The following is a 15,261-nucleotide window of genomic DNA, read 5'->3' on the forward strand; positions in this document are numbered from 1 at the left end:
GCCGAGCCTCAGTCCGCTCCCCTGCGATACGGGAGCTGTGCACGGGTGAGCACGTGACCCAAGCCTGGCACGGAGCATAAGGGTCCCGTCACAGGCAGGGGACGAGGTGCTGGCCCTTCACTAAGGGGGAGGGGCTTGGTTCACCGAGCAGCACCTTCGCAGGCCAACCCCGGGCTCTGCGTGGACCTGGCGTCAAGGTGCAGCGTCGTTCATGCTGAACCCTGGCGCCTGGTCCCAGAGGCGGTGACGGTGACATCGCACAACCCCCAGCGTATCTGCCCTGAGGCCGCCTCACCCTGCTTGCTACGCCTCCTGGGCTGCTTTTGCTTCTACAGAGGGCAGCGAGCTCTGCTTGAGGGCAGTAGCCCACCCCTGGCACAGCGGTGCCTCCGGACCTGCCCTCAGTGTACCCCTTGCCACTCACCTCTACACTGTGGCCGAAGCCAACTACCGACTCTTCTGCAAACAGGCTCTTCATGCCGAGATCTTCACCCCCGTGCTGTTCCCTCTGCCACGAACCCCCTTCCTCTGACCCCCCTCCAGCTCCCAGCCCAGTGGACGGGTGGCCTGGCCTGAATCCGTCCTTCCATCCTCGATCCTATCCAGCCCGCCCCCCAACAGACCTGCCCTTCTCTGCTCTCAGGCCATGAGGTTGGGTAGGGCTGACGCCGCCCGCTTTCCTGGACCAATAACCAGACTGTCAGCCAGTAAGAACCAGCCCTGAGACTTCTGTTGGGAAGAGGTGCTGCCTTTCCACTGCAGGTGCTCATGAAAGCTGCTGGTGGCCAGCTTTGCCTCCACTTGGGGAAAGTTTGGCTGGGAATGAGGCCAATCCAGGGGATACGAGAGGTGGGGAGAGAGAGGGTGAACAAGACTCTGAGCCCCTGGACCCAGCCGTGCCTGAAGCCTTCAGTTACACTCACCGGTAAATCCCTCTTTTTGCTCACACCACTTTGAGCTGGGTTTCTGTCACTTACAACCAAAAGAGACCTGGCTGGGCCTTCCCTGGTGGCGCAGTGGTTGAGAATCTGCCTGTTAATGCAGGGGACACGGGTTCGAGCCCTCGTCTGGGAGGATCCCACATGCTGCGGAGCAACTAGGCCCGTGAGCCACAACTACTGAGCCTGCGCGTCTGGAGCCTGTGCTCCGCAACAAGAGAGGTCGCGATAGTGAGAGGCCCGTGTACCGCGATGAAGAGTGGCCCCCGCTCGCCGCAACTAGAGAAAGCCCTCGCACAGAAACGAAGACCCAACACAGCAAAAATAAATAAATAAATAAAGGGGGGAAAAAAGAGTAAATCCTATTAAAAAAAAAAAAAAGAGAGAGACACCTGGCTGATACGCACAGAGTTCCATCTGGTCAGCTCCTCCGCACACGTGGGTACGGCCCGGCAGCACCGCCACCCACTCTTTCCCACCCAGTCCTGAAGCCAGACAGCACCTCACAGGTCTTCAAGTCCCCGTCACCTCGCACAGAGCCTCGGCTGAAGAGCGGTAAACGGCCAAGGCGGAGCTAAAACCCGGATTCCCCCACCCCGGGGCTGGTGCCTTCTCACCCCAGCTGCCCCCGCTGCCCCGGCTGCCCCGGCTGCCCCAGGTCTGCAGGAAGACTCACCTCCGTCTTGTTCCGTGAGAGGGTGCTGCTGTCGATCCGGCCCAGGGATGCGTTTGGCAGGACGAGGTTGAGGACTTTCGCAGCAAGGACCTAGGTGGGAGGGAAGCCAGGTGAGCGCAGCGCGACCCCCACCCAGCTGCCCTCAGGCCCAGCCCAGGAGAGGGACACCCAGAGTGGACCTCAGCCAGGCCTGGCCCCGGGCTGGGCACCCAAGGGCCCTCCTCTCTCCGACCAGATGGCCTCACTGGTCCTGCTCTGGGCCACCGTGGGTGAGCCAAGCGAGGGGAGGCCGTGTGGTGACAGCAGGACACATCCGGTTTTTGCTCCCGATTCTGTGCAGTTACCCTCCCCCAGATCCCTCATGGGTCATGATTTTGAATGATGTGCAGGAGCTCCTAGCTGAGTGCGTGCGCACAAGCACCTCTCAGAGGACCTTAAAAAAACACAGCAGGAGCAGAAGCACCCAGTCACCCGAGATGAGGCAGGACACGCTCTGATCGGGAAGCACCTGCTGATTGTCTTGGGGCACAAACAGTCACTGGGCTGATCAGACACGGCGCCGAGGGAGACATCAATCTGACTGCTGGTTGTGTGGCCCCATTTGTGTGGGTGCAGAGCTGCACGTCACTGAGCCTGTTCCCTTAGCTCCCCACGGGACCACTGTGTGCAATGGCACCGGCACACGGTAGGTGCTTAACGCATGCTCCTTGAACACGGTCCTGGCTCAGGTCCAGGCCTTCCCACCCCCTCCTGCTGGATCTGGTGTTTACCCAGGAAAAGCGTGAACCTGGATCTCACACGTCTGCCTGCAGAGGGGGGCTGTTCCCGTTTCTGGGCTGTGCAGACACCCGGGGATGAAAGATGCTATTTCAAAAGCGAGCTGAGAAACACTGAAATTAGAATTGCATGGAAGGTGGCGAGCAGTGAATCCTCGGTCTGCGCGGAGGGCACGTGTCACAGAGCCGACAGGTGCTGCCTCTTGGCACCCTGCATCGGGGGAGGGCACACACATCCACTCAGTGACAACCCCTGGGTGTGCCGGGCACAGTCCCAGGCGCCCAGTCTTTTAATCTTGACACAAATGCTGCGAGGTGAGGGTTTACCCTCGTGTAACAGACAAGGACGCTGAGGCTCAGTGCCACTGCACACGGCCAGCCGGAAGCGGGCAGAGGCCTGGGACGCAGCTGCCCTTTCCCTTCCGGCAACAGCGGCCCAAGGGCAACGTCATGAGGGAGAACGACGCGGATCCCAAAGCTTGTAAAGCTGATCCTGGACTTCCCACTGTCCTCGACGCCCTGCCACGGCCTCCTGAAGGACACGCAGCCTCTCAGCTGACTCCACGTGCGACCCTGCCAGGCCCAGGAGTCTGGGGAGGCCGCGTGTGATGCAACCAGACCCTGCTGCCCACTTTGGCCCGTCTGCCTGCCTCGTCCAGCACGGCCTCCTCAAGGATACGGCTCTTTCTCGGCAAGTAGCTTCCTACCCGCTCCCCGATCAGAGAGCTGACAGCAGGACAAGGCCCAGGAACACACCGCCTGGGCACCTGCCCCGCGGCAGGCGTGAAGGCAGAGACTGTACAGGGTCCAGTCCACTGTCCAAGCCGGGCACCGTTTCTGCGTGGATGCGGGCACGCTGCCAGCTGTTCGTGGAGGGTAGGGTCAGACTCACCTTCACCCTTGCGGTCTCTGCTCCCACCATGGGCACCTCTCAACCCAAACATTCACACCCCAAAGTGCCAAGGCCTCTACCCCCAGGAAGAGACACTGACAGCTCAGGCTCCACGAGAATCAGGCCAGGCGGGCGGAGGCTCATGCCGTCCTCATTCTAGTTTCCCGGGGTAGGTGTGGGCACGAGGCAGCCAGGGGAGACGCTGCCTCCAGGAGAGGGCCACAGGGAAACCTGCCCTGCCCTCTGGCCCTGAGCAAGCGGTCTTCCCTGCATCACTAACAGGAACTCTGTGCAGCCATGGGAAGCTTCAAGAAGAGCCTCACAGGAAAAAAAGAGGAAGAGAGCCGTTTCTGGACAAGCATTTGCTTTACGAAAGGAACAGTGCCAGGGCGTGGTCCCTGGAGGGGCCAGACAGCGCCCAGCACCTCACCTGCCCCCCACCGTCCCGTCCCAGTGCAACCGCCGAGTTCCGGCGGGGACTGCAGCTCCGACAGCCTACAGCCCTGAGCCCCCGCTCTCCACAGGAACACGCTTTTGAAGTCCTGTTCCCTGCACCCCGCTGGGGCACTGGCAGCGGGCGTGGCCCCCATCAGGCCCTGTCCCCTCCTGATGTTCCATGACCCCTGCTCTACGTGTGGTCCTCAGAGCAGCAGCTGCCAGGGATCAGGCTCTGCATTTTCACGGGACCCCCCGGCGTTCGTGTGTGCCCTGAAGGTGGAGGGGCACGCAGCCTGAGTCAGAGAAGCACCACCCGGAGAGGTGCTGCCTGACCTGGTCTGAGCTGTGGCCCAGGTGATGCAATGTCCCCGACCCGCACAGCGCAGGACCAGGGACACGGACACACCTGACGTGTAAGCCTCGCTTTCAAAGGAGCCACAGTGAGAGATCTTCGCACCACCCTGACCCTCAGCTCTTGCTCTAAACCAGCAGAGTAAATTCTGGCCACATTTCCAACAAGACTCACTGGGCAGAGACAAACCTTTGATGGCAATAATGTCACAGCTAAACAACCAGGTGTTTCTTAGCCTTTTCCCCACAAAGACCAGAGAAGGAAAAGAGGCGGCCCGCGGGGAAGGATGCTTTGAACGGCTGCTCGAGACACTCACTGGCCCTGCTGCTCTTTTAGGGTTTGTCTATTTCATTAGCTTTTATATTAGAAAACTGAGCAGCGGGAGCGGTCGATCAAGGAAGACGAGGTTCAGGAGGGGTGCTGAGGTCACGTGGTGAGGAAGCGGGGGATCGGAGGAACCCAGCAGACCCCACGCCCGAAAGAGCAATTTGTCCAGGTTGCTGCTGCTTCCTGACAGCAGGTCCCCCAGCGCCATCCACCGCGAGAGCCCTGCGCCTGTGTCCACGGGAAGAGGAGGAGTGGGGGGCGGTGGCTCACCGAAAAGGAAGTGGAATGCAAGATATTATGGATTTTGATGCCATTTTGAGCAAGTGTTCGGAACTCTTCGGACAACCCTGCAGGGGCGGGGAGAGAGCCCCGGATCCAGCTCAGGAGAGGGGCGACCCCTGCCAGGCCCCCTGGAGAAGAGACCCCACCCTCATCGTGACTCCAACAGGCTAAGTCAGGTCTGTGCCACCACAGAGGTCCCAGTGACCCCGGCTCAACGGGGCCCCGGGGCACATCGCCTGAGGACAATTTGGGGGCCGAGACCCATGATGACTGACACACAGTCACTGGACCCCAGCCCTGGAAAGGGAAGGTAATGAAGTGGGGGAATCCTGGAGACTCAGAGCTGGGCAAAGCGGGATTCGAACTCTGGTTCTGAATCTGGAGAAGGGCTACGATCCTCAGTGTCTCCCCTTCTAAAATGGAGCAAATGAAGCGAAGTTGGAAGGGCTGCTAGGAGTTGCGTGACACCCAATTCCTCCAGCGCGCGTCCCTAACTGCCCTCTGCTTTCTGGCCCCAAGGAGAAGCTCCACCAACACTCCTTGGTTGACTGAACAAATGCCGCTGTCATTCAGGGTGGGGACCCCAGGAAGGAGGTGACCTGCAGAACCAGGGGACAGCTGGAGCCCCAAACTACCTCAGCTACAAAAGAGGATGACCCTCCCGGAAGTGGGGTCCACCCGTGACAAGCAAGCAGGCGGACGGTCATGTGTCCGTGGCCTGCCCTTGGGGCGCCCCTGGGTTAACTGCAGCCCCATCACTTTAAGTGCTAGTGACCTGCACAAATGCCTTTATTGATCCAAAAGGTTTTAATGGCTCCCGGAGATCATTTTTAAGCTTCTGCCACTAAAAGACTTGACACGAGGGAAGTAATTACACTCACTTTTATACAGCAGCTCAACAGGCTGACCCGCGCACAGAAGGTCAGAGGTGCAGGCCTCCGTGGGCGCAGGAGTGCATGGCCGGGACACAGCCCAGAGTTTCTGGGGTGGGGGAGAGTGCACCTCCCGGCAGACAACAGGAAGCCCGCATGCCTTACAGACGTAACAACACGCCCGGTGCATCACTGTTGCCAGATTCAGGGGCCAGTTTATGACCTAGCTAAGCCCTGACTCCTGAGTCTAACTTCACCTGAAGTTTGAATGAGTGGCCACTCCCCAGACCCCTTCCGTGTCCCTTCTCCACCCCCCTGCTCCAGGGCCTTCCGGACGCCGGTGACTAAAAGCAGAAGAGTGACATTCAGATGGGAAGTGGGCTAGAGTTGATCCAGGGCAGTTTCGGGGTGAAGGGAGCATCCTGCCACGCCTGCCGCCTGAGCCAGAGCTCACGCTGACCTTGAGCAAGACAATCAGCCTCATTTCCTCGTGTGTAAATGGGAACGGGGTGGTGACGGAGGGGAAATAAGATGGTACGTGTCTGGCATGAGTGCTGGGTACACAGCGGCCACTCAAGCCCCACCTGGCCAGGTGCCCTGGTTGGCGGGCGGGGTTGTGGGGTGGTGGAGAAGCATCCGGAAGCACTGGGATGGCTCCCGCATCTCAGACCTGACCCCAGGGGACAACCTCCAGGCAACAGGCAGAGAAGGTCATTTAGAGGATTACCCTCTGAGCAGGCTGAGTCCCCGCCCTGACTCCGGGCAGAAATCCAGGGGGATGTTGGGGTTTTTCCCCAGAGAAAGGACTGGGTTAACCTGTAGCCACTCCTGCGTGTCGCCCCGGGACAAGGCCTGGAGAGCTCAGGGTGTGACAACTGTTCCCAAGGGTCCCCCTCTGTGCCCAGGGCTGGCTGCAGTGCTGCCGTGCCTAGAGCATGCCCAGGGGTGTGAGGCAATCCCCATGAAACCCCCCATTAACCACTGAGACCTGTTCTGATGCACAGGACTTCTGTTTCTAAATCTCTCCTGCTTCCAGCACGATCTGAACACAGACAGCATTTGGGCCCAGGAGACTCTGCCCTCCTTGTCTCTTCCCCAGGCTAAATATACCCCAGCTTGCTGAGAATGGAGTAAGAACCAGATGTGTGGGATGCGGGGTGGGGGGTGGCCTGGCTTCTCACGTTTGGAGCGGGGAGCTGTCATCTTCCACAAGCCCGTCTGCGCTCCAAGCCTTGGGCATCTCATGCTGGCTGGCTATAATGATTTTCAAAATCTCTCCATCAGGAACTGGCTGCCATGAAACAAACCTCTGACCAGTCAAGGAGCCTCGCTCTGGGAGAAGAGTCACAGAACAGGACACTGTCCTGTGATCTGCGCTGACAGTGTGACTCCAGCCAGGGAAGGGTCCCCTCCTCCCCCTCAGCCAGGGTGGTCTCCAGGAGGCTATCTGTCTTTGGAGTCTGTAAGAGTGAACCACTGGGAAGACCCAAAGGCCAGTCAGTGGGGCCTCACCTGACCCCGGCCCATCCCTGCAGGGCGCCTCAGCTGACCCAAGGCCTGCAGCGAGGCCTTTCCTAGGCCTATGCACCAAGAGGTATCACCAAGGAAAAGACCAAACTAAACCCCACCCACAAAAACAGGCCACCAAAAGAACAAAACAGGAAGCACAGAGAGCGTGTTCCCACGTGTGTAAAACACAGGGACCCTCTGTGGTGTGCGCACCCACAGAGATGCACAAACTCTGCTAATGGGCTGCCCGCCTGCAACCAGGAGGAGACTCCACTCAGGCCCTTTCCCTCTCTCACATTTTGAACCGTACAGATTTATTATTATAAGAAGGTGTCAATTAAATTTTAAACAAAGATTCTGTGAGACTCCTTCAGAAGGCTGTCAGGCAGGACGTGGAGGGTCACCCCGTGGTCCGGGGGTGGCAGACGAGTCACAGAATGTCAGTCAGAACTGGCGAAGCCTGGAGCAGCAACAGATTTCACGGTGGGGAGGATGTGTCCTCTAGTCTGGGGGCAACGGGCAATCTCATTTGTCTTGGTTAATGAGAGGAGACTTGCATCCCCCCGGGGACAGCTGGCTCCTGATTTGACAAGGTGATCTATTAACGGCGGGCTCGGAAGGTCATGCTGGTGGCCTTGCCCAGAAGTTCCCCCTTTGCCAGTGACTCGGGGGAAAGCTTGTGGGCTCCACTTTGGGGCCCAGCTGCCCTGATCCCCTGGTGCACTTCATCCAAAAATCCCCATGGTCCTGGACTCTTCCCAAAGGGAAAACATCTGCTGCAGAAAGCATCCACTTTCTTCTCTGAGGAAACACCCTTGACGGGGAGAGGAGAGGACAGCCCCAGATCCCAATCCACCACGCTGGGGTGTGGATCTGGAGAGTCGCTCGTCCCTTCCAAGCCTCAGCCGTCCCGACCGTAAAACGCAGGCCTCGACCTCTCCTGGGGGTGAGGGTGGGAGCCAAGGGAGATGATTCACGTGTAAGCCCAGCACGTGCCCGACACTCACCGGGCAGAACAAATCACGCATCAAAGCATGCGGCGCGCCGTGGGGACCCCCTCTTTTTGCAATCCTGGTCTTGCTTATTCTACTCGGACCAGGACCCTTGAATGATCCTGACCCACTCACTGCCTCACTCACTCCTCGCGCTCCGCTGAGAGTCCTGAGAACTGGCTCGGGGGCAGCAGTGTCCCCCAGCGTCCAGGAGAGACTGACTGTTACTCGGGGAGCCTCGGGGCTGGGACTCCCCACCCTCACCGGTTGCCTGTCTCTGAAACCTCAGGTCCATAATGTGTCAACAACCCAGCAGCCCTGCTGAGGCCACGAGTCCCATCTCCTTCCTCAGGGGGAGGAGGCCCAGCTCAACGCAGGAACCACTGGTTGCGCCGCGTGGAACAAACATTACAGCCAGAAAAACAGAATGGAGAATCCGACAGGTCAGAGGTGAAAGTGCTCAGGGACGGAGAGCACTATGGCCAAGGCAGCCGGCGCTGTCACGTTACTAACTGCCTTCAGCTACACTGTGCGCATGCCGCGGCCGATGCTGGCCAACGGTCCCCGGAAATGAGCTCCAGCCCAGCACGTGGCTTGTTGACAGAGGCCCCTCCGCTGGATTCCTAACCCACGTAACCTTTCCTCCTTCTAACGTTCACCAACGAAACATGCACAAAAGCAGGAAGTCATTTTTCTTCTGTCTTTGGGGAAAAAAAGTACCTGACTTGAGAAACTACAGAATTCCAGGGACAACAATACTTGCTACGTGTCCAAACCTTAGCACAATCGTGGGAGAAGCCCTTTCCCCCAGACTCCAGCCGTGAATGGACGCCCCGGGGCCAGGGAAGCTGCAGGAGTCTCATGGAACCGGAAGTCTGTTTACCTTGAAAGTCGTGGCAGACTCAGGATTGGCAAGAACCAGCGGGGAGATGAGAACCATGCCGGAGAAGTGGCCAGGCCTCTCCGCGGCCGTGAGGATGCTGATGGCGCCTCCCTGCAATGAGAACGGGCGGCACGTGGTGTGGGCGTCGCCAGCGTGGGCTCTTAACCACCCCATCGCGGGTCTCCTGCTGGGCCGCAGTCCCGGCCCAGAGCCCCAAGGACGGTACCTTGGAAGAGACACCCTCAAATGTTGGATAAACTAGACCTGCAATTACTTGCTTTCACATGTTTTTTTCGCCGGGTTTTCCAACAGCAAACATTTCAGAGAGATCTAAATAAGGTTCCTGCTTGTGGGCTGCAAGTTAAACAATAACATATTTCTATTTCATTTCAAGCCAAAAGCTGGCAGACCCCCAATTCACCCATTCCGTCAGCCTTAATATGAGATCTGAAAAAAATCTGATGATAATAAGAGGTTGCCACACTTTTTTTGTTTTCCTGGTTCAGTAAAGGTCCCAGAAATTTAGGTTCCAAGAAAAATAGTTAGTGAACGTGGGTGGTGCTGAAGGCATGTGGCCTTGGCTATTTGCTAAAGCTGAAGGTAACCTGAACCAAGGGCTGAAATCACACACCCTTACAAGGGCCAGGCAGGTAACAGACGCATAGGAACAGAGCCCAACAGTGACCGGGGAGGAAGGGAGTGAAAAGTCACCCAGATTTCAAAATCAAGCAGCTCAAAAGGTTCTTTGCCAGCCCCTGGGGCAGGGGGTCTAGAGGCAGGTTCGGCCTGGATGCTGCCAGTCTGAGAAGCCCTGATTTAAAGATTATAGTTGGCTGATTCTTAGGGGGTTTAATGTATTTAGAAGGTGAAAGGGATTTGGAATGACCTTTAAGGACTTGTTTCCTCTGGAACCCCGTCCTAATTCCCATGTGTACTGTGTGACTCTGAAACGGGCAGGAGGCACAGGACCTGTGTTTCTCCACAGGCTGACTGAGGGGCCCTCCTGCCCTGAGATGCGGCCATGCAGGGAGAAGTGCCCTTGGGGCCCCACCGTGAAGTGGCACCTTCCTGGCGCCTTGGGCCCTGGCAGGAAGGAAAGGGCAGAGGTGAGCTTCTCTGGGGCTGCCTCCAAGATGCTGGCCCTCGTTTCCTGAGCATAAATTGTCTGGAAACTCCCAGAGGGGGCCATGCTGGCCAGGCAGAGCGCGATGGGGCCAGAGGCAGGGCGGCCCCCTGCATCCCGGGAGGCTCACCCTCCACCCACCGCAGGGCTGGGGCCGGGGCCCGGCTTGACTTAGAGGGCTCTTCCGGGGTCTACTCACCATGGAGTGGCCCAGGAGGAAGATGGGAAGCCCCGGGTGGTCCTTCTGCACAACGTCCACGTGCTGCAACACGTCCCTGATGAACACCTGGAAGTCAGACACCACCATCCTCTCCCCCTCGCTCTGCCCGTGGCCGACTGGAAGAGAACAGGAAGCAGAACCAGTTACCGGAGGCTGACTCCTGCCAAGCCCAGGGGTCTCCGCATGGAATTACCAGCCACTCTTTTTTTTTTTTTTTTTTTTTTTTTTGCGCTACGCGGGCCTCTCACTGTTGTGGCCTCTCCCGTTGCGGAGCACAGGCTCCAGACGCCGGGCCCAGCCACTTCGCGGCATGTGGGATCTTCCCGGACCGAGGCACGAACCCGTGTCCCCTGCATCGGCAGGCGGACTCTCAACCACTGCGCCACCAGGGAAGCCCTACCAGCCACTCTTTAGGGAGGACCCACCAAGGCCTTCCAAGGACTCTTGACCGTGGGAACTGTTCTCCCCGCATTTTACAGACTCGGAAGTTGAAGCACAGAGAGGTTAAGGAACGTGCCGAAGATCACACAGCCAGAAGTCATGAGCCAGGATGTGAACGTCACAAAGCCTGTCCACGCAGCCAGGATGCCTGCCTTGTGGCCGTATCCCAGGAAAAAAGAAAGGACAGGCCCGTGGGGTCTCACTAGGCCTCGTTTCTCGCCAAGTGGCCAGAAACAAGACAGATGAGGCTTGGAATTTCCTGGGCTTTCCCAAGTCCTCGACCCTCACAGGTGTGTTTCCAAGCGTTAGCTTTTCACCAGGTAACGTGCTGCATCCTGTCACCTCCCTTGACAGCTCTTGGTGAAGACAGTGCGACAGACATAAGACAGTCAACTGCGCCTGCCAGAATCTTCTCAGCGAAGCAAGCCGTAAAACTAGGTCATGCTCCCTCCCTCCTGGATTGTACTGCCTGCCCCATATCCGTGCTGTTCACTTCCCTGCGTCCTTTCTGAGGGTCCCTCCACGCTCCCCTCGCGGAGGGACATCAGTTGCCATAGAAACCATAGAAACCGTGCAATGTGAGGGTTTGAAAACTGCAAACTAGAAGGAGCTCCCAGAGCACAAGGAAGCACAGCAAGCGGACCTGCCCAGAGCTGCAGGGACCATGCCGCCTGCTTCACGGATGGAGAGTGGAGGGGGCGCTCACAGCGGCTGGGTCGGCTGGCCGCCCAGACCTCAAACTCGGAAACCCCTGTGTGGTCAGACCGCGAACTCCTGTCTCCTACTGTCCGTCCCCCCGAGTGCCCACTGTACACAGCCTGGGGCCCCCTTCTGTCACCCTCTCAGCGGCACCCTCAGTCCCCTTAAATTCATTTTTAGTTTTTATTGTGGTAAAACATAGCACCTTCACCATCTTTCAGTGCCAGCTCAGTAGCATCGAGCACATTCACACTGCTGTGCAACCGTCGCCACCATGCACCCCCAGAACCTTCCCACCTTCCTCCAACTACGACCTCCTGCTCCGGGCGCAGGCTGAACTGCACGCCCTCCCCCACTCGCTGCACATGCTGAAGTCCCCATCCCCACGGCTCAGAGCATGACTGCATCTGGAGACAGGTCTTTGAAGAGGTGATTAAGTGAAAATGAGGGCGCTGGGCTTGCCCCCAACCCGATCTGACTGGGGTCCTTGTAAGAGAAGATCAGGACACAGACACACATGGAGGGACGCCCGCCTGCAAGCCCAGGGGAGAGGCCTCAGGAGGAACCAGCCCTGTCCACACCTCCATTTGGACTTCCGGCCTCCAGAACTTTCAGAAAATAAATTGCTATCGTTTACGTCACTCAGTCTGGGGTACTTTGTTATGGCAGCCCCAGCTGACTGATACACCCACTAAACAGTACTCCCCCACCCCACCCCCCATCCTTGGAAGATAGTTCAGTAATGATATGGCCAGAGTATTATGTTTAATACTGCCATTTAAAAAACTTTATTTATTTATTTATTTAATTTTATTTTTGGCTGCATTGGGTCTTTGTTGCTGCATGTGGGCTTTCTCTAGTTGCGGCGAGCAGGGTCTACTCTTCGTTGCGGTGCACGGGCTTCTCATGGCGGTGGCTTCTCTCGTTGCGGAGCATGGGCTCTAGGCATGTGGGCTTCAGCAGTTGTGGCTCACAGGATCCAGAGCACAGGCTCAGTAGTTGTGGCACGTGGGCTTAGCTGCTCCGCGGCATGGGGATCTTCCCCGACCAGGGCTCAAACCCATGTCCCCTGCACTGGCAGGCAGATTCTTAACCACTGTACCACCTGGGAATCCCCAGAGTATTATGTTTAAAGTTCAAATTATTACAAATATGTGACCATTATTTTCTCTGTGTGTTTGTTACTAATTTGATATATGATTAGATTCATTAGTTTCAAAATAAATTTGTTCCCAACTATAGATTTTGCTGTTTTACTTTTCAATTTCATTTTCTTTTGTGACTACGTAAACATTTACCTGGTTCAAAAGTTAGAAAAATAAAAAAAGATTCATCCAGTGACATCTTGCTTCTATTCCTGTCTCCTCTACCTCTCCCCTCTTGCTCCCTATGGCTAATCATTTTAACTATTCTGTTTTTTCTTTCAAAGCAATTGTTTTTGCAAAAATAAGAAAATTATCTTTTTTTTTTTTTTTTTTTACATAGAAGGTAGCATGCTACAGACCCACCCTATTCTATGCCAGTTTTTTTCACTTTTAACGTATTCTGGAGATTATTTCATTATCACAAACAGGCCAAGAGTTCTTCCCCTGTCTTAGGGCTATGCAGGGGTCCTCTGTGTGGGTGAAGTACAGCTTATTCTGGCCATCCCTCATCAAAAACCATTTGTGTGACATCCAATCTCTCGTTTATTAAACATCTGACTGTAATGAATCACTGGGAATGTTTTATTCCATCTTTGTGAAGGTGCGCCTTCAGGGTTTATGTCTAGGTGGCAAGGCTGTTTGGTTGAAAGGTGCATGCAGGTGCCATTTCAGTAGAAGTTGCCCACTTCCCGTCCACGTGGGATGGGCTGGGTTGAACCTATCAGCCTCCCAACAAAGCACGTCGTTCAGTGTTTGTATTCTTGCTCTTAAGACAGAGGAGAAAGTATAGGTCGAACATCTCCTTATATTTCAAGAGTCTCTTGTATTTCTTTTCTGGTAAACTGAGAATTTCTGTCTTTCCTTGCAGGGTTTTGCATTTCTTGGTATTTAAGAGCTCTTTGTATATGAGTTGGTCATTTGTCCTTTGACTTGATGTTGTGTTTAAGCTACAGAAGATTTTTATTTGAAAAACTTATCAATCTTGGGACTTCCCTTGTGGTGCATTGGTTAAGAATCTGCCTGCCAATGTAGGGGACACGGGTTTGATCCCTGGTCCGTGAGGATCCCACATGCTGTGGAACAACTAAGCCCGTGCATCACAACTACTGAGCCTGTGCTCTAGAGCCCGTGAGCCACAACTACTGAAGCCCGTGTGCCTAGGGCCCGTGTTCCGCAGCAAGAGAAGATGCCGCAATGAGAAGCCCGCGCACCACAACGAAGAGTAGCCCCCGCTCGCCGCAACTAGAGAAAGCCTGGGTGCAGCAATGAAGACCCAACGCAGCCAAAAATAAATAAAAAATAAATTCATTTAAAAAAACTCCAGCTTGAGCACTAGTTGCTTTAAAAAAAAAAACCTTAAAAAATTATCAATCTTTTCTTTTTATGGCTTCTGAGTTTTTGTTTTTGTTTTTTTGCGGTATACGGGCCTCTCGCTGTTGTGGCCTCTCCCGTTGCGGAGCACAGGCTCTGGACGCGCAGGCTCAGCGGCCATGGCTCACGGGCCCAGCCGCTCCGCGGCATGTGGGATCTTCCCGGACCGGGGCACGAACCCGTGTCCCCTGCATCCACAGGCGGACTCTCAACCACTGCGCCACCGGGGAAGCCCCGGCTTCTGAGTTTTGATTCTTAGTTATAAAAGCCTTCTCTACTCCAGGGGTATAAAGGATCTCTTTCCTGATGGTTCTTTTCTTCTTAAAATCGAGGTGAAGTTCACATACCATAACGTTAACCGCTGTCAAATGTGCCGATTCGGTGGCATTTTGTATATTCACAATGTTGTTCAACCACCTCTATCAAGTTCCTAAATGGTTCTGAATTGTTCTAGCAGAATTTACGAAGGAGTCCTTCATCACCTCACTGAACTGGGGTGTCCCCCGATGCCATGTGAAGGTTCCCCTTTGACTTGAGTCTGGCCTGTTTCTGGAGGGCTGCTCGGTTCTGCTGGTCTGCCTGCTCACAAGTCAGCCCCGTGACGAGGGCGCCGCAGTGCTACCCGCCCCAGCCGCCCCGCAGGCCCTTCCGTGCTCCCCTCCACTGTCCCGAGGCTTCCTCTCCCCACGACGCCCGCGGTGCGCCCCGCCCGCGCCCGCCCGCTCTTCACGCCCCTCCCGGAGCTGCAGATCCGCCTCGTGAACCCCTGGTCAGAAGAATCCCTGACGGTCCTGTGGATCCTCAAGCGCCTTCCACAGCGGCTCTGCCCCCGGGCCCCACTCACCTTCTGAATCATTCAGGCTCCAAACAGGCCTGCTGTCTGTGACCTTCATTCTACCCTGTGTCGAGCTGGTCCCCAAACCCTTCCAGGTTTCTAGGTCCTCAGCCTCCTGGATCGGCTGCTCCTTTGCACGCCTACGCCACTTGCAGGGGGCGAGACGCTCATCGCCTTTTACCTGGCGACAGCTCCCCACCCAGCCCCCCGCCTGCCCTAACCCCCTCGGCGCCCCTCTGGAAGCTGCTCTGACCTTGGAGGGGTCAGAGTCGCCCCCGTTTCAGAGCTCGGTGCACGTGCGCCAGCCCGGCTGTTGGCGCCTCTGGTGACGGCTCCTCCACGGGCCCTGCTCCCTCACTAGGAAGCACGCTCGAGCCACACTCACACCGCCCCGCCCGCTGTCCCCCACAGCGCATCCACGCTTTCCCGCTGCGCCTCTCGTACAGCAGCCCCCTGCTGCGGGGCCCTCGGCCCTGCACCAGGCCAGGAG

The 15,261-nt window shown here is 56.6% G+C and overlaps 1 protein-coding gene across 1 annotated transcript in view; it reads right to left on the reverse strand.

Moving 5' to 3' along the window:
- The window catches only part of MGLL (monoglyceride lipase), a 98,760-nt gene that overhangs the window by 12,022 nt on the left and 71,477 nt on the right, over positions 1 to 15,261 (reverse strand). Inside the window, exons 4-6 of the mRNA XM_079713175.1 lie at positions 10,260 to 10,396; positions 8,938 to 9,048; positions 1,615 to 1,704 (exon numbers count right to left, since the gene is read on the reverse strand). Of these exons, the coding sequence (XP_079569301.1) occupies positions 1,615 to 1,704; positions 8,938 to 9,048; positions 10,260 to 10,396 (338 nt within the window). The remainder of the gene's footprint in view (positions 1 to 1,614; positions 1,705 to 8,937; positions 9,049 to 10,259; positions 10,397 to 15,261) is intronic.

The sequence above is a fragment of the Hyperoodon ampullatus genome (assembly GCF_949752795.1).
Source record: "Hyperoodon ampullatus genome assembly, chromosome: 10".
Lineage (NCBI taxonomy): Eukaryota > Metazoa > Chordata > Mammalia > Artiodactyla > Ziphiidae > Hyperoodon > Hyperoodon ampullatus.